This window comes from Perca fluviatilis, chromosome 20 (genome assembly GCF_010015445.1).
Source record: "Perca fluviatilis chromosome 20, GENO_Pfluv_1.0, whole genome shotgun sequence".
Taxonomy (NCBI): Eukaryota; Metazoa; Chordata; class Actinopteri; order Perciformes; family Percidae; genus Perca; species Perca fluviatilis.
Genome location: NC_053131.1, coordinates 19730343 through 19756954, shown reverse-complemented (window position 1 = coordinate 19756954; position 26612 = coordinate 19730343). Strand labels below are relative to the sequence as shown.

Here is a 26612-nt window from a genome sequence, read left to right as displayed (position 1 = left end):
TCCTCTCCGTTATAAAGTCCTCTGTTACCTCAAAAAAACCCAAAAAAACAAAAACGTATTATTTCAGCCTACCTCTCCCGGAGGCGGAGGGCTCTTAAATATCATGGATGTTCCAGGTTTTAGTCATTGCCTTTCAGGGAAACTCAAATGACTCACAGTGTTTTCACCCCGAGAAAATAAACGTTTTGCCATTTCTCATTAAACTGGTTTAATGTGAGGTAGGCCTCAAGAGAAATGTGGACCATTTGTTTGTTGAATTATTCCACCTCATGATAGCAATTTGGAGGTGAAAACGACGTATTAATTATTGATAGATGCATTAGCTGTATTAGAAAAATTCGTTGCACCATGCATTACTGGGAAAACGAATGTATCGGTGACTGACACTCCGGTCCTGTGGGAGAAAACGAGAGAAAGAAAAAGTCTCATCTCAAAGCACCAGAAAACACTTCATAAAAATGTCATCCAAAAAGCCCGTTTTTCCTATTGGAGAGTTTATTTTTGTTTTTTTGAAAATGGAGGAAAACTGAAACGACCACTGGCTCACTGAACAGATGGTTTTCACTCTTCTAAATCCGAAGTGCTATTTCAGCTGTATCGACTGGGACAAAGCCGATACGGTTTATATTATGTGACAAATGTCCGATTTGATCACCAGGGGTTTTTCTTCTTTGTTTTTTGTGGGGGGAAAAAATACAATTAAAATGTATGTATTAATTAAAAACATCAACATAAACAAGCATCTCAATGTAGGCCTATAAGTCAAGCTTGTTTTACATAAACATTCTTACACATAGGTGGGAATTTATTTATTTTCTTATAGACTTATACAATATCACAAAAATACATGAGAATTGGCTTTACATTTAACAAACTGCACAAATTGATTAATCTAATCGATAGTACATCATTGGTTTACAGTTTTTGGTTAATTCAAGATGTCCTAAATGTGTCTTTAATTAAGAATTAAAGCGGTTTATTCTGTGAGGTGAAAGGCAGTGAGAAAAAAAAGCAGCTCCTTCTCTCAAAACAAAACACAACTGTTGACATGAGTGAGTTAAATGAAATTGGAGCTGCAATTATCAGCTTAACAGAGTTTCCTGTCATGTTGGAAAATTAGACCTGGTACAAGTGCACTGGGGTTAGCCCCCCATCAAAATCATTACGCATTTCCTCAGAGGACCACCTCCACAAATATGCAATTATGGCCTCGGCTTTTACAGTGCTTTGCTCGGTAAACACGCCCCGGGCATAAAGATCATTTGTTTAGGGATTGTTGTTGTTTTTGCTGCAGGGCTGGAGTAAGTAAACAAACCAGATGGGCAGACAAACACATAAATAAACAAAAGGAAGGATTTAAACGAAATGTGTTGCTATACCATGTATGCCTGTTGGCAGGGAGGGGGCGCCATGACGGTGCTATCATACAAGTCAAAATGTAACTCCTCAGACGATGAGTTGTCGCATTTGTTTTAGTAAATGACAACGTTTTAGAAGGCAGACAGTTGAGCAGGTGTGTGTGTGTGTGTCCACTCATCATTTCAGTCCTCATCTGCTACTGCTCCTGTTACAAAGTGCTGTTTTTCTCTTTGGGAAATACTGTGGTGTTGGACCTGATGCTGCCTCCCAGCTGCTGCCTCTGAGTGAGCATGTGTGAGTGTGTCACATTCACACACGCACACTTCAAACTATCCCTATGACTTGTGCTTTCTGTCCTTGTAGTCCAGAACAAACCAGTGAATCATGCTCTTTGCAACTTCCCTTTTCCTTACTGGATGATGAAGTGCACATACTATGCATGGCCAAGCAACAACTCAGTTATTTTAAGTGGAGGTAAGAGAAAAAAGTTACAAGTGTTGAGGACATGTATTCCTTCTGGTTCATAAACACTACTTTCCACAACCTCGGAAGAGCCAAGAGTAGATTTAGTTTCTGCCAGCAGGGAGAAGTCCTCTCCCCAGGCCTTGGCCAGAAGTGGTGGGTCTGTGCGAGCAGGCTGGTACCCGCTGACCCCTGCCCTCTCATTAGTGGGACGTGGAGCAGTGGAGTACCGTGCTCCCCAGGTCATGTTACATATGGCTTGCAGTCTGCTGCGCCGCATTAAATGTCAGCTTTGAAACCATCTGAAAGATCAGAGGTCAGTGTTTTTAATAAGGCTTGAGTTCTGGAGGAGTTCCCCCCTTTTTTACTGCACACCCAAGTATGTTTTACGTTGCATGTTTGAAATTGTGGACAAAAATTATTTACTACTATTTAGATATGGGCATGTCCTGATTTTCACACATAAAGGGAGCAGTTAAAGAAAAAAAAAAAAACAGCAACTAGCTGTCCTCAGCCCCCATGAAAAATGTACCACACATCTTCTTTGAGGGAACAATTGTGCTCCTTTCCTGTCTAATTTATAGGCACAATACAAAGGTGGAATTTGGAGTTTTCTGTGGCCCCCTCCCCGTGAGACCCACAGACCATGCTGCAAATGGGATATTGTTCTGGGCTCCAACAAAGCTGTTTTCACCCTCTTCAATATTACAGGAGGAGTTACCTGATACCTAACAATCAGCTAATCCACTGCCCATGGCGACGAGGTCACCTGTGCACAGGTAACTTTATCCCGGTTGCCTGCCTCTCCCTCCCTTTCCCGCTAGTCTCTCCCATTTTTTCTTTTCTTTCTCTGTGCCTCAACAGTGAGCACAGACAAACAGCCTCTGTTTATTTAGGCCATCAGTTGGATCATATATAACTCCTCCAGCCAGGATCCGCTGAAAGGACAACTCCTATAATCCACCACAGACACGCTGTGAATAAAATAAAATCCCTTGCTGTGTGTCCATTTGTCAAACTTTGTCTCCATTTTATCTCTCCTTTGTTGATTTGGTTGGGTGCCCACAGAGTGAACAAGCATTGGGTGAAAATTCATGAATTTAAGTAGAATCCCCTAAAGTTCAGGCACTTTACTGGATAGAGACTCAGTGTCTGAGTGACAGCACCTTAGATTCATTGTTCCACATGTTGAAGTAGCGGTATAGTTGGGGAGGTTGTTCGGCCTTCGCTTGGGGAAAAGTCCGTTGGATTGGCCTGAGCTGTGGGGAGCTGAAGACCCCCCACCCAAAAGGAGCTTTGCCTCTGGAAATCTCATTGCTGTTTATTTGAATTACAGGGGCAGGGATGAGAAAAGGAGGGCTAATGAACTCCAGGTTGCCAGGCATGTGCAAACGATCACTGCAGGTTTGCAGAGAGCAGCACCAGGCTTGCTGGATTACCCCCCCCACCCCCCCCCCATCCTCACAGTTTGGCAACATAGGACTCTTAAATGTTGGGAAGACATATGTTTTTTGTCTGGCATGAACTTACATTTATTACAGGCATATTCTATGTCTAAAATGAAATTTAACAAAAACTCAGAGAGCATCACTTCATTGTATTAGTCATCTTGAAGCTAAATTTGTTAGAAATAATTAAAAAAATATCTGTTTTATGTTTTTATAAATATAAACTTTTATTGCAGTATGGAGATTTAGAAAAATACATTCACATAATTTCAGATAACAAACATATAATTCAAACTAAGATCAAAAAAACAAAAACAAAACAAATGACCATCAGTTTTATTCTATTTGCCCATGACTCATTTTTGGTATGACATTAAAGCACTGAGGATACTTTCATTGAAACGTTCATTCCAATTGATGGGATTATGTCATAAATCCAAAGAAAAGTATTACTAGTTCACTTGTATGAAGACATGCAATGCACAGATAGATGCACATGGTGTGAGTTGGCTGTGAGGCTGAAATGTGCTATTATGGTCATGTATGACAGCGAGGAATTAGGCTCCTGTTGTGAAAAGCACTGGACACACTTGACAAATGGGCTCCACATTCTCTTGTCTTTCTCTCAACTGACACCCAACAAATGTGCCAGTAACGGCTGCGGCGGTGGTGGTAAATCTCTGAAGCTGCAATGTCACAGCCTGCACGCCAACCAAGAGCTACGACTGAGCTTACTTTCAGTGTTATTCACAAAACAAAAGTAAAAGGCACTAGTGTCCAAAACATTATGACGCCATGCAAAAAGAGACTATTACAATCCCTTTATAGAAAAATATCATTAATGTTTACTGACATTTGGATAGACACATCAAAATGAAACAGGATATAGTATAGCATCATCACATCTAGTTAACATACTATGAGTTGCAGCATTATAAACAACATTCGACGAACATGTGAACCGACAACGTGACCTTTAGATCTTCATTCATAGCTTGGTCTCACAGGTTGACGATGAGGCTTGAAATTTGAGTCATTACTGAAGTAGTGTGCATTTGTTGAGGTGTGTCAGGCATGACAAACCCTCCAACATGAAGGCTGTTTGAAACATGTTACATTGTAATGTCATCATGGTAGTGCAAATGCCAAAGCAGATCAATGCCATTGTGTATTTTAAGAAGCAGAAAGGCACATTCGTCTTAACTCTAGTCCAACACTCCTAGTTCATTTGGTATGATTTAAAGCACAATAACAGGGTTTTGCAGTGACTTGAGAGATATTCAGAAAATGTAACATGATTACTGAAGGACACTTTTTCCCAAATCAGCAGCTTTGTGTGTTTAATGACCTATTCTCTGTATGTGTGCAGTCCTTTCGTAAAGCTGTCGCTGTTTATCTGACTGTTTTCACAGAGGCTCTGTCCCTCTTTCCCCTACTGAATGACCTTTTTGGTTTGACCCACATGACGCATTTAGTTTGGAGGAACATCCTGGTCACATGACTCGAGGCATTCCAGCACCTGCTCCTACAGATCAAATCCACTCAACAGGAAGTAGCAGGTGTTGTCTATAAAAATGCACATTTAGACATGGCTCGAACACATACAGCGACTTCTTCTGTTAGCATGTAACAGTCGTTATGTTTCATCTTTTGAACGGGGCTTTTAAAACATGTCATAGACTTTTATTTTTTTATCATAAACTGATAATGCTCACCCACAGGGCTCCCCTCTGACAATAGAGTGCATTGTAAAAGTCAAATGAACACAAATAATTTAACATTTAGAGGAAATGAATGGTAAAAAAAACACAAACACACACGCACACAAAAGTAAAAAGATTCACCATATCACTGCTTGGGGGGACATGAGTGCTTCTGCGAGAGGAGAGAGGTTAAAGGTCAGCCATGTCCTCCTCCATCTGCACTGTCTGTAGTTTGGCTAGCTCCTTCCCCTCCACAGCCTCCATCTCCCCACACATCGCCCGCACCATCTCACTCACGCCTCCTGAGCCTGTGCCGTCCACCTTGTTCTCTACAAGGTTCATGTAGTTGTTGTTCATGCAGGGGCCCATCAGATGCGAGGAGGGGCCCCGGACTTCGTGGCCCCTGAGATACTCTGCGGGCTGGAGGTGGTGGCTGCCGGGGTCCGTTTGAGCCATCAGGGGCGTGCTGACAGTGAGGGTGGTGTAGACCTCTGGCTCAGGGCTGGACGAGCTGACAGCGGAGACCTCGGTGGTCAAGGCGGGACCTTGGCTAGAAGGAACCTCTTCTGAGTTGGGGGTGGTGTAGCTGAGCTGACCGCTGGGGTCCAGGTGGAGCCCGTGGTGGTATGAGGAGTACACGCCTCCCTCCAGAGGCTCCTTCTTGATGGTCTGCTGGCCGGTGTTGCTCATGCTGTAGAGGACAGTGCTGTGGTGCAGGGATGTCATGGTCAGCTTGTCCTGCTGCTGGAACGAGTCATCACTGGAGGAACTCACTGCTACATTATTCAGAGGCATGGTACCTGTGGTAATACAACAATGGATCAATACATAGAGTCCCTCTACCTCCCCATTAGATCCTATTCCCATTGCTGGTTCCCCTTCTCATTCCTCACAGTATTATATGTTTCATTTACAGCAGGCCTTGGCCCTGAAATTGCTGTTGTGTGTCTCACACACTTTGTGCTCTTTCCCTATGGTGCCCCCTGGAGAATGAGTGCAAGAGCCTGCCAGGACTCAACAGCAAGCTGCAATTTTCTGTTTTTCCTTATTATTCATCCTGGTGTAGATTCTCTGCTTTATGTCAAAGTTAAGTGCTGTACTGGCTTATTCCCTGTTAGTGCGCTTCATGGCCTCTGATTGTCTGAAACATATTTCCCCTCCTCCCTGCTCTGCAGATCAAGAGTGCAATGATGATGAGTGATGGTGACTTCAGAGCTTGTTTTTATTCATCTCTGGGGGTTTCAAAGGACCACCTTCTTCTCTGTATGTGTGTGTGTGTGTGTGTGTGTGTGTGTGTGTGCGTGTGTGGCCCTACCCTGTTTCTTCTGCTCTGTGTTATGTGTAGTATCGGCCCTTTGGGCTATGGCCCAAACACAGACAAGCCAAGAATAAAGCAGCTCAGATATATTGGGTGGACGTAGTAGAGGCCTGTTGATAAACCACCTGAGACACGTAGCATTGCACTGTAACATTTAAGGACAGCAAAGGGCACCACTGATATAAGGATATCAAATTTATATTTTGATATGAGAGTAGATTATGGATTTTGGTTATTCTAATATGTGATAGATCATAATGTAGTCTTTTCCTTGTCTTCATGCTGCACTACATACTAGCATTACATTATGGCAAATTGCAACTTTAATGGATTTAGGTGACTTCTTTAAAAAGGAGAAATGAACATTGAATCTAAATCTAAATCCTTAAGCATTATATCCCTGTTTTAGACAATATCACCAAAGCCTAATCAAGATTAAAAGCTGTGAGTTCAATGAGTCATAACCAACTTATTTTGTCACTGGCGGCTATTTCTGCCTCAGTATATTTAAATATAACTTTGAAGTAAACATAACAAGGTTTTTACAACCAAACAAATATGTAAGTTTAAATAATGCTGTAGTTTTCTGAACCCACCTTGTTGTGTGACTGTTGAGGAAGATGAGCGGGAAGAGAGCTGCAGTGGAGGAAGACCTACGTTGCTGTTGAGTAATGAGCTGCCATCGCTGTCAGAGACCCCACTTGGTACCTGGACCAGACTGTAGCCACCCAGCTGCAGCGCACCTGACGAGGAGCTGAATGTGAGCACAGAGGAGCCTCCGTTCTGGGCAGCCATGGTGTGAACCCCCTCCAACTTCACCTCTGCTCCGTTCACACAACCTGAGTAGGAGGCATACTGGAGGGCAGAGTCCTCAGCAGAATTGCCCAGTCCCTTCTCCTGTCCTGTCTGCATCTGCATGTCCATGCCAGAGCCCCCCAGCAGAACCCCTCCAGACGGCCTCAGAGGGTTGAAGGCCAAGGGCTGGATGCCTAAATTGAGCCCGTTGAAGAGGATGTTTCCAGGTGTGTGGAGGTAAGATGAGCCACCATTGTGAAACACAGTGGAGGATGGGTTACTGGTCACTAGACTTCCATTGTAGAGACTGCCACTGCTGGATCCAGGGGGCAGTTTGATGTCCCCGATCTGTTGGATGACCACCCCACTGTCCAGAGGCCCTGTTTGAATTGGAAGGGTCCCATGGGGGATTACCCCATCTGAGGAGTTAGAGAGGGGTCGGGGAGACAACTCCTCATTGCCTTTGCTCGACTCATCCTCTGTGCTGTGGTTTCCATCAGATTCACTGTAAAAAAAAAAGACAAATGGTGTGTCACAAAACAAGGAAAACAACAAAGGAATTATTTGTGGTAAACTATTGTTATAATTTGACTTCAAGCCCCCTTTTGAATAAAAAAGTTAGATAACATTGTAAAATGTGCATGTTCCTGATATAGATATAAAGTAATTTCTCTTTTAGAGAACACACTCTAAAGCACTATTACAACTCAAATTAAACAAAATACAATTTGTATATTGGCATTTATTTTCTTTCCACCCACAACTTTCCAAAGTCACATTTGTTGCTGTATTATTACACAGCTTTGAAGAGCAGGCTGTGTTTGTGAATGTGTAGTGCCCTTACCTCATGGAGAGCTACACTGACAACAACCAACCAACGTCAACAACCGTGCAACCATTTGGCGCAATAAATGCTGGTGCGACAAACTGCCAGCAGTGGTGGCTGTGACAAAACAAATGGCTGAGAGTATGTACTTGAATTTTCTTTCTCAATTTAAAATGGTGCTGCCATTTTAAATCCATATTGTTCTGTTTCCATGAAGTCCTAAAACGACTTAAGTAGGCTAGTTAGCTTATTAATGAACGAACTCTTTTTTTAAAGATTGATCTAAACAGCTGCACCGCCTGCGCGCTCTCACACACACACACACACACACACACACACACACACACACACACACACACACACACACACACACACACACACACACACACACACACCGTCACTTCCAGGAAATAGTATATAAGTAAATTAGTTGCTACTAATATGACAGGATTTATTGAAAATATCCAGTTTATAAACTAAACTGTTTCTAAATAATTTTAGGAGCGACTTAAATGTAATCTATAATGGTGTGTGTGTGTGTGAGTGAGAGAGAGAGAGAGAGAGAGAGAGAGAGAGAGAGAGAGGTCACCTCCACCAGGTGCACGTCAGCTTTGTTCACAGAGAGAGACACATGAAAGAAGCTACATTTCTGTCTGTTTGTGTGGAGGATTATAAAATGAAACGCAGGAGCTGATGGGGGCTCTGATATCCTTTTTGATCTGAGAGGGGAAAAAAGTGACAATGAAAATGATTTATGTGCTGGGATGGGAACACGTGCACGCGCTACTGTGTTTGTGTGTGTTCATCTTTAACACACACACACACACACACACACACACACACACACACACAACACTACAATCAGATAAGAATAAATGAAAGTAACGTGTTAATTGTTTCATCAAAGTTAGCAACTTCTCGAGTGTGACAGTCAAATCACTGAAGTGTAGAAGTTGCTATGTTATTTAGTTGCTTATGGTTTCCATGCCCCTTAGCACCAGTACACTTGAAACAGGATCTGAATGGCAACAGCTTCATATTTCAAAACAGTAAAAGCGTGCTCCAAACCCTTTTACGCACACTTTTTTTGTTTCTTAATTATCAACCTTTCATGATTCACATTGTCACGTCTTATAAAGGAGTCCGACGGGACATTATGAAATACACTGAGTATTGTCAATGTCTGAGAGTGAATGGTTGTAAACTACAGGCGCCCTTCCACGAAAAAAAAGCTTTCTAGTACTTTATTAAAATGATTCTGGTTCTGTTTGAATGCGCCTTTAACGCACAGCAGACTCAGAAATATTTTCATCATTTGTTTTATATGAAGTTTGACTGAAATAGTCTGTGGCTTGATCCTTTTGTTTCCTCACCTTTTTGATTGTGCCTCGGACGGGTTTCTGTCTCTCTGTCTCCTGTTTTTGAACCAGTTGCTGACCTGGGTCAAGGAGAGTCCTGTAATCTTGGCGAGATTTCTTTTCTCGGCAGGAGAGGGGTACCTATTTTGGTTATACAGATCCTTCAGCGCGTTTCGGGACCTCTCCTTGAAACAATACACAGTCTCCTCGCCGTCCCAGATAGTCCTGGGGAGAGGGTACTTTCTCCGGATCCGGTACTTGTCAACGGCGCCCAGGGGTCTCCCCCTCGCCTTCTCCGCCTCGGTGTACCGGGCCTTGTACCATAGATCTTGCAGAAAGGTGTGGTTGGACGGACTGAAACTGTGGTTCTCCAAAATACTGTACAACTCCTGATACCGAGCCTGGTGGTAAGCAACGAGGGCTTGGGCTTTCAGGATGCTTTCGTTGCCGCGTAGCAGGTCACTCTGTGGAAGGGACCACAGGAACCTGGCCAGCCGGTCCACATTACCTCCCTGCTGCAAAGCCTCGCAGACACACGCCACTTGCTCCGGGGAGAAAGCCAGAGAGGAAGCGGCGTTCACCAACAGCTCCGTGCGCACCGCGTCCGTGTTGCGCTCCATGGACAACTCCGCCGCGTCCAGCGCCACAAGCTTGATGCACTCCCGCTTATCCACCTCCTTCACATTTTCCCTCTTGATGTCATTTGCTGTTGTGACTTCTCCGGCAGAAGAAGAAGACATTTTTTTGTTCAAGCCTTCCCTGGTAAAGTCACTCCTCCCAGATCGATCAGGTTACCTCCTCGCCATGCGAATGCGATCGGATATCTGACAGCAGCTGTAAGTAGATATCTCTCTCCCCTTTTCCTTCCAACGTGACTTTTACTCTGCGGGGACTGGAGCTGGAAGGAGACACACTAGGGTCTATCTGCAGGAGAGACACGCTATTGGCCGCGGAGGGCCCCATAAGGGAGGAGCGAGCGGGATTCAGACACGAATGTTTGGTTTCCAGCTGTCAGTCATATAACTTACAGTAGGCTATATTCCCGTGGATCACCTGTGCAAGGTGAGTGCTTTTGGGTACGTGGGAACGGGATATCCTTGTTTTATGTATTGTCAGAAGCTGACATAGCTGAATGCGTAAACATCAAAGTTTTTTTATTCTCATATCGAGAAAAATAATCCTGGGACTACTGCCATTGTCTCAAAATGAACACACAAAACATTTAAAAACACTTTGACACAGAGACTTCATTTTCCGGATGTAGGCCTACTCCACTCCAAAGGAAATATTCTAAATGGACCCCCCTTTTTGATAACTTCCAGTACATATCCATAGTAGTTTAAGGTGCTATGTGATTGAGTTAAGGTGTTAATATTGTTAATATTGGCAGTTTGTCTGTCACAAGTTATTGACACATCGGGTCATCATCACAACACACAATGATCTCATAGCGTGTTAGGTCAAATCCCATACATAGATGTAGAATATTTAGTAATGGCTAGGGAAACATTTCTGCATTATTTCAAATTCAGAGTATTTCCTAGATGACATTGTGTGTGCTGCGATATTTCTGTCCTCCCAAAACTACATCTCTAAGTTTTATTTTCATCTTTCATATTTGTTAGACCCCCAGAGCCAACCTATCTGTCTTCCATTAATATAATTTGAAATAACATGATTTAATATCTTAAAAAATCACCTAAATCTGAAATCTGTAAAAGTCTTACAGCATTATATTTATCCTGTCATAATATAACTTGAAAGCTGAGAAATTGTTCATTATTGTCTTGCAAATAATTATCAATCTTATGTGGCACTGGCGTCTAACTTGGTGTCTGATCAATGACTGACATTTATAAGCCTACATAGTCAATAAATCAATATGACACATGGCTAGGCCTAGGCTTTTAGTGATTGTGATAGAATATATGTTTTCAGAGCTCTACCTTTGAAAAGAGCAACCTGTTAGTGTTACTCTTTTATAACTATAATAGGCTATTATATTATTTATCTTATTTGAGACAATAAATCACATGATAGCCTATAGCCACCATCCTTGGTGAATTATTATGAACACATTACATATTCAACCAGAAACTACATGATGTCAGAAGCCCTGGGGAGTAACATCTGGAGAGGTTTTTGTTTTAATTATGTTCCAGTTCAGGCTTACATTTGATCATGGAATATATGGTGATCTATAGGGTAGCCCTAATGCAGAGGAGGTGAAACCTATAATCAAAACAGCCATTTTCTACATTCTCTCTCTGAGTGGATAAGTGAAAATAAACCACTCAGCTTTTTACCTCATACCCCCAGGGACTCATCAGGGACCCCTTGGTGCGCCTGCACCACGGTGTGACCACCACTGTTGTAGAGGTTATCATTTAATAGGAACTTCTCTTATTGATGGAGCTTCCCATCGGACCGCTTTCTGTGTAACACATCGGTTCACCGCCGGGAAAGTGACAGGAGAGCTGCTAGTTGTTGACACTTCTCTCGAGGTATTTTAATTATTATTTTGTGTTGCGCAGGCCGAAATGGACGACCAAGGGTGTCCGAGATGCAAAACAACCAAATACAGAAATCCGTCGCTGAAGTTGATGGTGAACGTCTGCGGTCACACGCTGTGAGTATTTATTACACAGTTACGTTATATCTCACAGCTGAACGAAAGTAGCTAGAGAGTGAAGCTTTTGCACACCTAACTTACTAACATAAGAAACCCCTAAAGCAGGCGCATAAGTCTTATTTTTAAACTATTTCCACTTGTGTTTAGCTGTATAATTATACTCTCTTAAATCTTAACGGTTGGCCGACACCTCATGAGCTTTAAGCTACAGCTAACGGTTTAATGTGCTCTCTGATAAGTCAGATAATGTGACAAGTATAACGTCGGAAAATGACTTCCTGTCGGTTATGAACCCCACATTCATATTGTTATTATAATATTAATATTGTTAAATATGCCTAGCGTTATCTCTTAGAAAGACTAAAGGTAACGTTAGCGTCAACAGGAGAGTTCACACAGTTTATAGGTGGTTTATGCTCTATCACAGCCTTAATAGTGCTGCATAATAACTGTCAATCTTGCCAGACATTGTTTATAAACATTACAGACAGTTAGCTCTTATTAATAACACTGCATTGCTACATTGTTTACACCTGACCTGCTTATTTGTACCCCTCTTTAAAAACTTGCCGAAGGAGTGGTCAGTCCTTTGAAATAAGACTTTTAATGTAAAGTACAACAAATTCAGGATGGCAGAGAGATGAGGAGTATACACTTTCTTTTTGTTTTGACCACATAATGAGTACAAAATTATCCAGAGGTGGTAAAAAAGGGCCAACTTAAAGGAACAAAGACAGTCTAATCTACACAAGGACTGCACTGCATGATCACAGTATGACCAATGTGTTTTTTTGTGCTAAACTGATGAATAATGTTCTCTCTTAAGATGGTTCTTATGGACCCTACCGACCTAAGGCAGGATCCATAAGGACAATCTTATAGACATGGACAGAAGCCCAAGCAGAGACAGAAATCAGTCCCAGACCCATACCCTGTCCTAACCCAATCCATTAAAAATGCAACCTAGACATAAACGTTTCCACCTTCACACCTACCTTTAACTATCTCAATCATCCCTAAACATAACTTTTAATATGTCATTTTTTACTTACTTACTAAAGCCCTGTGGTGGGTCAGTTACAGCACTTATTACCCTGGTGGGATTCTACATTTAGCATAAAACACAAAATAGAAAATGTCCATCACAAGTTACCAGAGGCTAAAATATTAACTTATATTGAAAATTCTAATTAGATTAAATATTAAGTAAATTAAATTTACAATAACATTAAACAATGTAAGCAAGTCTTTGCTCTTGTCAACCTGTAATTGGCAAATATATGGTATTTTATGTTAAAAAAATGACAAACAATTAATCACAAGTGGAAAAATGTAATTGCTTAATAAACTATTGTAATAAGTTTACTCTAATGCTATTTATTGTGATGCTGCAGTTTTTATTGTGCTTCATCCTCATGTCAGTACTCAGTAAAAACTTGTTTGCTGTGCATTTTCCAATATTTAACCTTGTCATCTGTTTAAAAACCTGGTCATTTAAATGATGGGGGCATGTTTTCTATGAGCATCGTGCAATGACGGTGGTAGCCTGATGAGAGCATCTTTTCGACCCTGTCTGTTTATTGACTGTACCATCAGGAAGTGGCCGTGCTTTGTCATCAGGTCAGCGAGCTTATAACTCACCGCCTCTGTCTGGATGCAGGACTACACACAGAAAATTAAAATGATTCTGCAATGAAGCAATTTGGAGAGATGTCCTCCCAGCCCAGGTCACCTTGGATTCGTTCCTCAGAGCGGGTGCAACTGTGAATTAATGCACCTCTTGGAAACTGCTGTACTCTCAAACTGTATCAGTATTTACATCACTGGTGTCATTTGGTTTTTTTGTTTGCGGCTGGGTTTCCTCAAGAGTTGATAAATATGGAGGCCTGTACTGTAGCGTGAGCAATGTGTTTCAATTTCACAGTTTCTGATTTCCAATGTTGATGCAATCAACTATGTGGAAAAGTGAATAAGAAAGAAAGGGAAATATGAAATTAGAAAGGCCAATGTGTACATGCACATACAGTATACAGTACCAAGTGCAGTTCTTGGTTCCTCTCTAATTCTGCAGAGTGATGTACCTCCGTTTACATTTGTGGGAATAAATTCACAGAATAGAATTTGTCCTTTCTTAGTGTATATTATTACCATATCTTAAGTAAAGTATGACATAACCTTTAACATTCTGGGATGTGAATGTGTCATCCTATCAAATTGCATTTGAATTTAGGGCTTGTTTGTCCATATATCCCAAATGTTCTCTGTTTTCTAATCACCAAAAAATTTATACCTTTGAGTTTTGGGCTGGGTTCGACAAAACCCAAACCATTTGAAGATGTCACTTTGGGCTCTGGGAAACTGTTATGGGTAATATTTCTGTATTTTATGAATATGGGCTAAATGATTCAATCGATTTATTGAAAAAATAAATGAATACTGAACTTAATCATTAGCTGCAGCCCTAGTTGGAGTCTCTGCACTTGTTCATTTATATAGATAACTGTAAGCCTCACTCTACCTGGGCCTGGTTGAGTGGCCGTTCCAATCTGGGCTGACAAGGCGATGCAATGCAGTATTGAGGTTCTCCACCTCTAGCATGCATCTAAATTTAAACCCCACCACAGCACATTTTGTATCGCTGTCACCGGGGGCATTTGATGTTATTTATTACCTTTGCACAATGACACCAGACCAATGTCCTTTGGCATTTGACACTAGTAGCCCGGCATACAGTGGTCATTACATGGGTCCACCCTCCATAGTGAGGTTGGGTATAGACACACCTCATTAAGTAGAAGCTAGTTTCCTGTACCTGGTAGTTGTATGTTCTAGGTAATTAGTGGGGAAAGTTTTTTTCAGGCGTCCAGATTTCCAGAAGTAAAAGCTCTGTTCATTCATTTAGCTATAGATGCCTCCAAGACATGTATGGGCATAAAATACTTTTGGCTTAGTAATCAGTACAAACAACTGTGTACTTGAAAAATTAAAGGAAGGGATCAACAATTTTAGAAATAAACGTATTTGCTTTCTTGATGAGAGCTAGATGAGAAACTCAATAGCATGGCTGTAGCTAGCTACAGCCATAAGATGGTTAGTTTAGCATAAAGACTGGAAGTAGCGGAAAATGGCTAGTGTGGCTTTGTTTAAAGATAAAGAAATCCGCCTACCAGCACCTCCTAACTAAATTGTAAATTGTTGGTTATTCCACTTGAGTTGCTACACGGATAAAAAAACAAACAAGATATTACGTAATTAGTAAGCTTTAGTGGTGCTAGGAGGCAGATTTGTTTGACCTTTTGACAGAGCCAGGCTAGCTGTTTCCTCCTGTTTCTAGTCTTTATGCTACACTAACTGCCTCCTCTTCTTTTCTTCTCTTTTAGCAAAAGATAGTCGTTTTTAAATGAAAACATAGTAGTGAACATAGCCTTAGTCTCAGCAAGAATGCTAATAAGCATATTTCCCAGAATGCTGAACTATTTCTTTAAGACAGAAGTCAACTACAAGTTCCATAGGGCATTGTTGTAAAATAATTTTAACTTTTGTTGCCTTTGTTGCCTAACATCAGCCTTACCTCAGCTTCTGTTCCACTAACCGTTGGTTCTTGCCCATAGTATTGTTTCCTTTTTCATATCCCCGTTTTTATTTTAAAGAACATCGAAATTATTATTTACAAAACTGTTCAAAATTTACCGTGGGAAAAACATTTTTGAAACCTGTATCTCTGCCCACTTTGCTTCTCTATAAAGCACACCAAATCTAAGCTTTATTTTTAAGAACACACAAGCCTACGCAAGGTTCCTGTGTAAGCAAGCATACCATATCCTGGGCCTCAGCATTTTTCGACTGTACTGCTGCAGGTATTGTAGGTCACAGGGCAGGACAGAGCATCTTAGCAGGTTTAAATTTGACAAAAAGCCAACCCTGTCCCGAATAAGTCGTTGCTTGGTGAAGATCATGAGCCTTGTGGCAGAAACAAGTGAATCCAGCTCCTGTGAGTTTATAGGGCTGTTTTGTTTTTGCTCTTTCTTGCATAAGGAGGAGACAGTGATGCAGGCAATGTCACCAAGGGGGAGGGGGGTGGTGGTGGGGAGGCCTCTTTGCTGAGCCAGGGCCCTGTTCACCCTCTTCTTACCACCCCCTTCTTTGACCTGCTGACAGCTGCAGATGGGAAAGATAGGAGCCTGGAGCTCTGAGCAGGACAGGTGAGAGAGGGAGGAATCAGGAGTACTCAGTCAGCGACAACAGCCCTGGGACACAGGGATGGCAAGCTGCTAGAGATCTGTCGGTTCACTTAAATGTCTGTTCAGTAAGCCAAGTAATACGGCGTAGCCTTGGCAAGAGATATCTGAGTCCTCTTTTGATTACAAATTGCAACAGGCATACAATCCGAAAGCTGTCACTTAGAGAAAGCACATTTCAGAAGAAAGATGGCAAATTGACTCTAAAATCTCCTCCTTCCCTCTTAGACATTCACCTCTTTGCTCTAGAGTTACACAGGATTTCCCCTTTGGAGAGTTCTGTTGTGTGGTCCATTTATGGGGCAGGGGGCAAGCTACGCCCCACTCCTCGCCCCGTGTTGATGAATGGGCTCTTTGTGGGCCTGTGGAAACAAGCTGAATCCCTCCATCTACCTCCATATGGCCAGGCCTATACATCCCCTGTAGCCTGGGGCCACAATGAACATCTGCCTCTTCCAGGGTGCACTCGAGCAGGGGCTTCTCATGCTCTGAAGCACCAACTGGACAACGCAGATGTTTCTGTCTGTCGTTCAGCTTTCATTTTTATTTTGTGGCTTCATCTAAACCAAGCTAAACTGGCATGCTTGTAAGATAGTCTCCTGCAATGCAAGTTATATCAGTTTGCTGAATGGCCGTAAGATCTCGATGTCACACTTGGCAGGTTGGGCTTGTTTGACCCATATCTGAGATGTTAGATGTAAACAGCCAAACTCCATGGCTCTGCAGTTTCTGCTTTTTATTTATTTTTTTATCCTGCTGATGAAGTGAAATGTCTTGCATGATGAGTCTGTCATGATAGTTCTTAAAGGCTCCATCCCAAGAAAGCTTTTGACTAGGCACCAGTGTCTCAAGCCCAGTCCTCGACTTTGGAAATAAATTCATCAACCATTATCATCAATGATGTATGGTGAAAATCTGGCTTTTTCCCATCAACTTTGTTCTATTTTGTTAAAACTGTTAGTGCTTAAAAGCAGATAGTGACATTTGAAAACCAGATGTTGTTTTTTGTGAAGGTGGTCACAAGCAGGAAGGTGGATTCCTGTGGAAATAAAGCTCCACAGAGACTTAATTAAAAGAGTGTACTGTGCAAACGTTTGTTCAGGCCCTCCACCCCATCAGGGGAGATTTAGGAACATTCCCATTGTCTTCAGTGTCCACTCCTCGCTTGAGTGTGACTGATGGGTAAACGCCTACCTGCATAAAGGTGTGATTGATGGCTAAGCTCAGGGTTGTGCCCTCAGCTAGGTCTGACAGTTGCCATGGAGTCATGTCGTCATGGTGCATGAAGTAAACCTTCCTGTTTGAACCTGGCCTTTACCTGAAATTCCACAACACTAGTATCCGAAGAGTGTTTCTGCTTTTTGTTCAGAATGGCAGGTGGAGAGGCATCTTTACTGAATACAATGACATGAGGAACCAAAGGCTGCCTGAAAACTCATCATGACAGTGCTGTTCTGCTATGTATTTTGTCCTGGAAAGTAATCGCATTCATTAAAAAGATTTACAGTAGATACATGTGGCTTAAACGTGGCTCCTTTCATTTAGGCACTGTGTCAGGAATAATGATGCCATTTTCTGCCAGAAGAAGGAGAAAGGTTGGAATTGCATGTAAACATACTGATGCTTTTTTTTTATATTAAAGTTACATTTTCAGATAAATTAAAGCCTTAAGCAATAATTACAATTCATCTTAGAATACTTACCAATGAAATAAGGAATACACAAAAAACTGCAATTGTCCATCCGTATTTCTTTGCCAAAAATTACGTAAGACTGAGTCCATTCTTATAATGATAGACTACACTGTGAATTACAGAGCTGGATTTTATCATATTATGCAACGTGGCATGACTGAGGTCTGTTGAAATAACAATAAAGCAAATGTTTTTCCAGTGCAGACAGACACAGCACTGATGGGGTGTCAGGCTAATTTCCTCTTGTCTGAGAGTAAGTATCAACCTAATCACATATTCCCATTATACTATAGAAAAAAACAAATTTTTTTATGTGAAAAACATTCGACTCAGCTTGATGGTATTTTCTGTTTTGTTGTCCCCTCTCCCCTACAGATGTGAGAACTGTGTGGAGATGCTGTTTGTGCGTGGTTCGGGTAACTGTGTGCAGTGCGACACGCCCCTGAGGAAGAGCAACTTCCGCGTGCAGCTCTTCGAAGACCCGACTGTTGATAAGGAGGTGGAGATTCGTAAGAAGGTGCTGAAGATGTGAGTGACCAGGAGGGTGAGGGGTGCGGCTCTGCGTGTTTATGTGTCATCTAATGCCTCCTCCCACTTCTTAAGCCACCTTTGTCTTTCTCATTACGTTTGTTTTGTAGACAATGAGTCTCCCCGGGGGGGGCTCAAACGGTAAGGCTCTTTCCCTGCCAGGTTTTTACTTCTCAGCCCCTCCCTGGCTTTCCTCTCTCCCTCTCATCTGTTCTTTAATAGCCCCTAATTGACATCTAATGTGTGCCTATTAGGCAGTATGCAGACATGGTATTTTAAAATGGTTGATTTAATGGAGGCTATTAATGTCAGTGCATATCTGCTTTCATCAGGTTTTACTATTTGTCTCATCAGTTCTGTTCTTCATTTGCAGATACAACAAGAGAGATTTTGACTTCCCCAGCCTGAGAGAATATAACGACTACCTTGAGCAATTGGAGGACATAGGTAGGACCCACTTGGAAGCCTCATGCTGAAACAGAGGGCAAAAGGGATGCTTATTAGTATAATGCTAACACATCTTGACTGGCAACCTACCATGGACTTTTAGCATAGATATATTAAGAGAGCAGGATATGATGCGGCCAGTCAGCCTGACTACTACTTTGTTTCAGTGGCCAAACTGTGCTGCTGCAACAAAAAATCCCCTTCAGCCCAATATGCATCTTCCTCATAGACCACCATTAGAGATGTCTGTAAAACTGTTGACAGGACACCTCAAACTGCAAATACGGTCAATTATTACTCTTTGTATTAAACACTTAGAAACCATGGAGGTTTAATATTTGCAAAACTTTCCCTGACTTTAGATGTTATTTTTTAATGTGTGACGTGATCCCAATGCAAAGTATATGGGCCGAGCAGGACAGGGAGGGCTGGGCCAAGCAGAGAGGCTAATGAGAATGTCATGTTAAATTCAGATATCCAGTTCCTATCATATATTAAAATGTCTTCTTTTTTGGGCGGGTGTTTTTAGGTCTTTATTGACAGGACAGCTGAAGAAATGAAAGGGGAGAGAGAGGGGGGAATGACATGCAGTAAAGGGGCCGCAGGTCAGAGTCGAACCCGGACCTGCTGCGTCAAGGACTAAACCTCTATACATGAGCGCCCGCTCTACCAACTGAGCTATCTGGGTGCCCATTCCTCTCATATATTGATGGCGTTTAGCTGTCTGAGCTCCTGGCCTGCCTTCCTATAAAAAGCCCAGTCTTCTCTGATTGGTCAGCTGGCCCATTCTGTTGTGTTGGGTGGGCTGTGCTTGCTCAGGGAGCACCAATGGGCAGCACATTTGAAAAACTGAGCTGGCTTTCTCAATCAGTGACATCATTAATTGAGGAATTTCAAACAGGAATGTGGGCAAGCCATTTTCAGGCAGTTGAGAAAAGTGCTCCATTTGGAGTGAAATGTGTTTTTTTTTTTTTTTACAAACTCCAATTCCAGTTAAAGGAATATTTCACCGCTGGAAAGCTGAATATATCTTTAAATTGGGTCACTTATGTAGTAGAAATGTGAAAAAAAAATTGAAATTGGTGCCTTCTAGGCCGAGAAAAGCCAGAAAATGTGTTTTGGTCTTATATGGATGAAAAACACCAAATCCCAGAATGCACCTGCTTCGTTGCTTTGAGTCCACTCCCAAGCCACGCCTTCCGCTTGACAGACCGACAGAGGCATTCAACTCAACTCAAGCGTGTTTTATTGTCATTTCAACCATATACACGAAACAACGTTTCATCGTGACTCAAGTGGTGTTACACATTTAACATATATAAAAACGAAATTATATAAAAACGACATACGAAACAGGCTACATTTAGTACACACACTTTATAGGCTCCGTAAAGTTCAGCTAACGCATACTAGCATTAGCGCTTGGTGGGCTGTAAACACCGAGCATAAACACAGCCGTGAATTAGTGTGTAATGTAGAATGGTCGGCATTTAACAGTCACAAACTCCACCAGCAGTTAGCAGTTAAATGGATACAAATCACCACATTTCTGCGCCACTCGGTGTTAACACAGCCCACCTCTTTTACCCGGCGACAGAGCATCTCTAGCTCGGAGGGCTAGCAGGCCTGGTAGCTGGACAGTCCGGTACACTATTCAGGCATGTTTCCACAACAAAAACACAAAGTCTCTGAACTCACGTTGGGAGTGTCGTTGAAGTTGGATGTAGTCCAGTTTGTGGTCTAAATGAGCGGACACTTGCAAGCAGGATCCGTAAAGTTCAGCTAATGCATACTAGCATTGGTGTAGCTAAACACGGAGTATAAACACAGGCGTGAATTAGCGTGGAATGTCGAATGGTCGGCATTTAACAGTCACAAGCTCCATCAGCAGTTAGCAGTAGCTAGTTGGATTTTATTTCTACACCAGTCCACCTCCACGGGCCGGGGAGAGCAGCCTGGTAGCTGGATAGTCCCGGTTCCGGTACACTGTTGTTCAGGCATGTTTCCACAACAACAAAAACACAGCAGTCACTGAACTCACGTTGGGAGTTTCGTTGAAGGAGGATGTAGTCCAGCTTGTTGTTTAATGAGCAGACACTTGCAAGCAAGATGGATGGGACAGGTGGACAGCTAGCGTTAGCTTTCCACCTAGCCGATGAGGATGTCCCCTAGCTGGCTAGCGGCATTGAGCGACACCGCTGGTCTCCGTGCAGGCGAAGCTCACGTAGTGTGCCAAGTATTGCGTCTGTAATAACGTTTCCTCCATATTCTCCGATCTGTACCGGTGTATCCCGGTGGTACACACGTCCGGTAGTTTGAATAATTGTTGTAAATGTTTTCTGCTGAAAACCGAAAGCTGTAGTCCTTTGCCTCTGGCCCAAAAATCTTCCAATGACGCAAAAATCGTCATTTTACGTCATCGGAAGATTTTTTTCCAGGCCCCAAATGCAGAAATCTCTCGTCTCAGGGGGACATGAGGGAGGGAGGCACGGTCATTCAGAAATACTATCGGGTTTCTACTGATACGAAGCTGAATGCTAAATCGGTGAAGTATCCCTTTAAGTTGGGACGTTTTGTAAAACGTAAATAAACCTATATTCAATTGAATACACTACAAAGACAAGATATTTAATGTTCAAACTGATAAACTTTATTGTTTTTTTGCAAATACTGTATTCACTGATTTTGAATTTGATGCCTGCAACACGTTCCACAAAAGCTGGGACAGGGGCAACAAAACACTGGAAAAGTTGAGGAATTCTCAAAAAACTCCTGTTTGGAATATTCCACAGGTGAACAGGTTAATTGGTCATGATTCGGTATAAAAGGAGCATCCCCAAAAGGCTTAGTCGTTCACAAGCAAGGATGGGTGAGGTTCACCACTTTGTGAACAACTGCGTGAGCAAATAGTCCAACAGTTTAAGAACAACGTTTCTCAACGTACAATTGCAAGGAATTTATGGATTTCATCATATACAGTCCATAATGTCATCAAAAGATTCAGAGAATCTGGAGAAATCTCTGCACGTAAGTGGCAAGGCCAAACACCAACATTGAATGCCCGTGACCTTCGATCCCTCAGGCGGCACTGCATTAAAAACCAACATAATTATATAAAGGATACTATCACGTGGGCTCAGGTACACTTCGGAAAACCATTGTCAGTTAACACAGTTTGTCGCTACATCTACAAGTGCAAGTTAAAACTCGACCATGAAAAGCGAAAGCCATATATCAACAACACCCAGAAACGCCGCCAGCTTCTCTGGGCCCGAGCTCCTGAGATGAACTGATGCAAAGTGGAAAAGTGTGCTGTGGTCTGACGAGTCCACATTTCAAGTTGTTTTTGGAAATCATGGACATCATGTCCTCAGGGCCAAAAAGGAAAAGGGCCATTCAGATTGTTATCAGCGCAAACTTCAAAAGCCAGCATCTGTGATGGTATGGGGGGTGTGTTAGTACCCATGGCATAGGTAACTTGCACATCTGTGAAGGCACCATTAATGCTGAAAGGTACATAAACAGTTTGGAGCAACATATGCTGCCATCCAAGCAACGTCTTTTTCAGTGACGTCCCTGCTAATTTCAGCAAGACAATGCCAAGCCACATTCTGCACATGTTACAACAGCGTGGCTTCGTAGTAAAAGAGTGCGGGTACTAGACTGGCCTGCCTGCAGTCCAGACCTGTCTCCCATTGAAGATATGTTGTGCATTATGAAGCACAAAATACGACAACGGAGACCCTGGACTGTTGAGCAGCTGAAGTCGTACATCAAGCAAGAATGGGAAAGAATTCCACCTACAAAGCAATTAGTGTCAATTAGTGTCGTCAGTTCCCAAACGCTTATTGGGTGTTGTTAAAAGAAAAGGTAATGTAACACAGTGGTAAACATGCCCCTGTCCCAACTTTTTTGGAACGTGTTGCAGGCATTAAATTCAAAATGAGTGAATATTTTCAAAAAAACAATAAAATGTATCAGTTTGAACATTAAATATCTTGTCTTTGTAGTGTATCCAATTGAATATAGGTTGAAAAAGATTTGCAAATCATTGTATTCTGTTTTTATTTACGTTTTACACAACATCCCAACTTCATTGGAATTGGGGTTTGTACTTTATACATCTATTACATACACAAACAACTATATAACAAACTAAAAGACTGGAAAAATCCCCAAAAGCATAATAGGGGCAGTTGACTACCTCCTTTGTTTTTTACTTTGTTAAACACTCAAAATTCTCCTTAAATTTCCTATTAAGCAGCCTTGAAATTTTTTTCCCATAGCTTGACAACAGCTTATAAGTATACATTCTGTATCCGCTCTCTCCAGTGTGTCAGTATCTCAGTTAGGTTGAGAGAAATATTGAATTACCAGATGTCATTTTTAAGGCTGAACCATTCAAATGGAAAATTCTACATGTCTTGAACCTCATTTTATACACTGTTTTCAAGTATTTCAGATGTCCGTATTTGTTATCTCTGGAACTCTTTAGATCTAGACTATAATTGAAAATAATAGTATTGTGGTTTTGAACAGTGCTTGTGAACAGGGGTATTATTTAAAAATGGGCATAACGCCGCACATTTTCAGACTGTCTCGTCTCCTGAAAGATGTTCATAGTGTTGCACTCGGGTGTTGAAACGTGCATGAAAAGTGAGCTGAGAGAGAAGTTAACTTCTTATCAAGTATATTGGGTTACACTTTACTTGAAGGTATCTACATAAGAGTGACATGACACTGTCATGAACGTGTCATAAACATTATAAACTAGTCATAAACGTTTATGACATAACGCTTCTTTCAGTAAGTGTCATTCGGTTTTTGTCATGACAAGTTATGGTTAGGGTTCATGTGTCATGACTGTGTCCATGACAGTGTCATGTGTTCATGACCGTGTCATGTCACTCTTAAGGCCGTTTTATGCACAGGCTCCACGCAGAGAAGAGGAGAACCAGGAAATGCAAGTCAGGGGAAATGCAACACTACCAAGCCACGGCCGGGTGACGTGCGTCGCTGTGTCGTGTAGTTACATTTTTCGAGAGGTGCAAGTCAGGCTACGGCGTAGGGTCCGGCGTAGACGCAGAGGGGTTTGCGATGCACAACCATAAAAGGCCTTTATGTAGATACCTTCAAGTAGAGTGTTACCGTATATTGTCCCCTTTACGCTGGTTTGTGTTTCCTCAATGTAGTGTATAACCTGACAAACAACATTGAGGTCGAGAACACCAAGCTGCGGATGGAGCAGTACCAGAGGGAGAACCGAGATCTCATCCAGAGGAATAAGGTTAAACTTGTATGTACCGAGTATTTTCTCACACATGCATAATACCTTCATTAATAATGATAATTAGGTGCTAAAATAAACACCTTGGAGAAATCAGAGTGTAGGGTCAAGTACAATATTGCATTGCTACGGCTGGTGGGAAGTCAGACCTGTGGTCAAAGATGTGACACAACATTTTGCAATATCCCTGTTCTCCTCAGACACGAGAGCAGGAGGAGCTGGAGGAGCTGTTGTTGCTGGAGCAGCAGGGCAATGAGCAGCGGAGACTGGACTTGCTGCAGGAGGAGCAGAGGCAGCTACAGGCCAAGAGGAAGAACAAGCAGGCTCTGCTGGATGAGCTGGTGAGATACAAACTTGTTGCATGTACATATGTCCACAGTCTGGTGAGCAAAAAGCTGTCACATTATGTCAGATGTTCCATATCTGACATACACACATACCACACACACACACACACACACACACACACACACACACACACACACACACACACACACACAGCCTGAGGGTTCATGGCTGTGAGATCATTAAGAGACTATTACCAGTCATTGTGCTGTGGGCTGCATTGTTGTCATTCTGTGATTCCAAAGCCTCCTGACTCCATTGTGTTGAGCTGCAGGCTTTGGAAGTGATTGTTCCTGCAGAGCGTGCTGCTGAAGGACCATCACAGATAGCAGGCTAAGCTGTGTGTTTGTTTGTTTAAGGCACAGGGCCTGTTGACTGTAGGCAGATGAGATCAGCTCCAACCCCCCCTGGGGGAACTGTCCTGAGCTTTGACCTCTGTACATCCCTGTGGTCTCACACACATACACCAGCACATACATTTAGATTCCTTGTTGCTGTTTGCTGAAACAGTGGTTAACTAATCAATAAAACACATCACTGGGAATTAGTAACACACTTCTTGATTATTGTTCTTATCTAATGTAAACAACAACATTTTACATTATTTGTCTCCAGGCTTATTTTTTTCTTGAATATAATAACTTACACAACTTTTTTTCTCAACATTTTTGTGAAATGACGAGCATTTAACCATGTGATGTCATCCAAATAAAGCAAGTACATTCAATCAAACCAGGACTTATTGGTGTTGGAAGCCATTAAATCACTTTTGGTTTATTGTTAAATGCTAAGACACCTCTAGACTGTCCTACTGTGGCTGTCCACCCCATCACGAATGTCCTACCTTTTCAGTGAACAAAGTGTCCAAGCTTGCACAGAGGTCTAAGAACAGACCTCTGTGCTTGGCAAGACTCCACAGGAGAAATTGAAATGCCCGACCTTGCATTTAATGGAGGTGAAGGCGGCGCAGTGCACTTGAAGTAGCGTTCCCTGCAGTGCCACAATTTTGTTGATATGGCTTGCATCAATAATGTGTCTGATAGCCTGAAAGCACCCTATGCTGATTGGGTGGGTATTGGGGCTGCTTCTGTTTTCATCTTTTCTCAACATGCAACAGTTACAAAAAGAGACGGCATCAACATACTGTATATAAGTGTCAGCTGTTTTCGCTGACCAGTTCTGGATGGAGCACTTTGTTACATTTATCACACTCACCTAGATTAACATTCTCATAAAATCCTGTTTGTTTTTCCAGGAGCAGTCTCAACTTCCTGCCACCATCTTGCTTGCCCAGCACAAGGTCCGCGCTGCCAAGCTGGAGACTCAGATAGAGCAACAGAAGCAGGCGGTCAAACCTACCAGTTTATTTTCAACTGGAATCCATATGGTGAGTGCAACACTTTAGGCTTATTAGCTCTTTAACCCCAGTTCATACATACAAATTCAAAGTGACAGCCTCTTGCCTGTGCTCAAAACATGCAAGGGACTGCGTTGGTGGGTGCGTGTCGTTTCAGCTACTTGTGAGATAATGAATTACCATCCAGGAAGCCCAGGACAATGGTTTATATTAGCGTTCTACAATTCTGCAAAGTTATCGCGGCAGCAATTATTTTATTTTTCACTTTGGCAATCGAGAGGTAAACAGTCGTAACACAGACTGGACTCATTCAAATGAATGAGAAGACAAAACATTTTCATGCTGTGGTAATGTCAGTCCGAACACGACCTTGCATGCATTTGTCAGAGTGGGCTTTGCTGCTTCAGGTGAAAGCAGGGTGAGCACTGTGAAACATGATAGCTTGAAGAAGCCATACCATCGCTTATCATAAATAACAAATGGCTACTATATTTACAATGAGCCCATGCAGGTTAAGGTCACATGGTTGTATACCTCTATGCACTGGTTGTATAGTGGGTCTGAACAGTTAAGGTCTTGGAGTGATTTTAGTTCAGTGCTAATTTAAACTTCATGTGGAGTGTTTGTTGACAATAGAGCAGTGATAAAAGTCCAGACCTTCAAAGGGAGGATGTTCCTCCGTGTCTGGTGCTACTTCAGTGTGGGAACAGGGCCCTTACCCTGTCAGTCATGTCATCACATTCCTGTGGGCGTACGGTGGGACCCACAGGGAGAGCATGTGGGCTCTGGCCGTTTTGAGCTTGCAGCTTTGTGCT

General features: G+C 42.3%; 2 protein-coding genes across 3 annotated transcripts in view; one reads left to right on the top strand and one right to left on the bottom strand.

Annotated features, from left to right (window-relative positions):
* Positions 1 to 3590: 3590 nt before the first annotated feature.
* six4a (SIX homeobox 4a) lies at positions 3591 to 10145 on the bottom strand. Its single transcript, XM_039785704.1, has 3 exons — positions 9285 to 10145; positions 6887 to 7590; positions 3591 to 5772 (listed from the first exon to the last, which is right to left on the bottom strand). Exons 1-3 carry the CDS (start codon positions 10007 to 10009, stop codon positions 5162 to 5164), a joined length of 2040 nt encoding a protein of 679 aa, XP_039641638.1. The 5' UTR covers positions 10010 to 10145; the 3' UTR covers positions 3591 to 5161.
* A 2-nt stretch (positions 10146 to 10147) lies between these two features.
* The window catches only part of mnat1 (MNAT1 component of CDK activating kinase), a 37395-nt gene continuing 20930 nt past the window's right edge, over positions 10148 to 26612 (top strand). The window contains exons 1-7 of one of the 2 annotated variants that reach the window (XM_039785708.1): positions 10148 to 10331; positions 11804 to 11898; positions 18209 to 18361; positions 18735 to 18808; positions 24001 to 24104; positions 24296 to 24436; positions 25696 to 25827. In XM_039785708.1, the coding sequence (XP_039641642.1) occupies positions 11810 to 11898; positions 18209 to 18361; positions 18735 to 18808; positions 24001 to 24104; positions 24296 to 24436; positions 25696 to 25827 (693 nt within the window). In that variant the 5' untranslated portion in view covers positions 10148 to 10331; positions 11804 to 11809. Of the gene's footprint in view, positions 10332 to 11704; positions 11899 to 18208; positions 18362 to 18734; positions 18809 to 24000; positions 24105 to 24295; positions 24437 to 25695; positions 25828 to 26612 lie in introns of those variants that run through there. The other variant, XM_039785707.1, reaches the window with a different exon arrangement.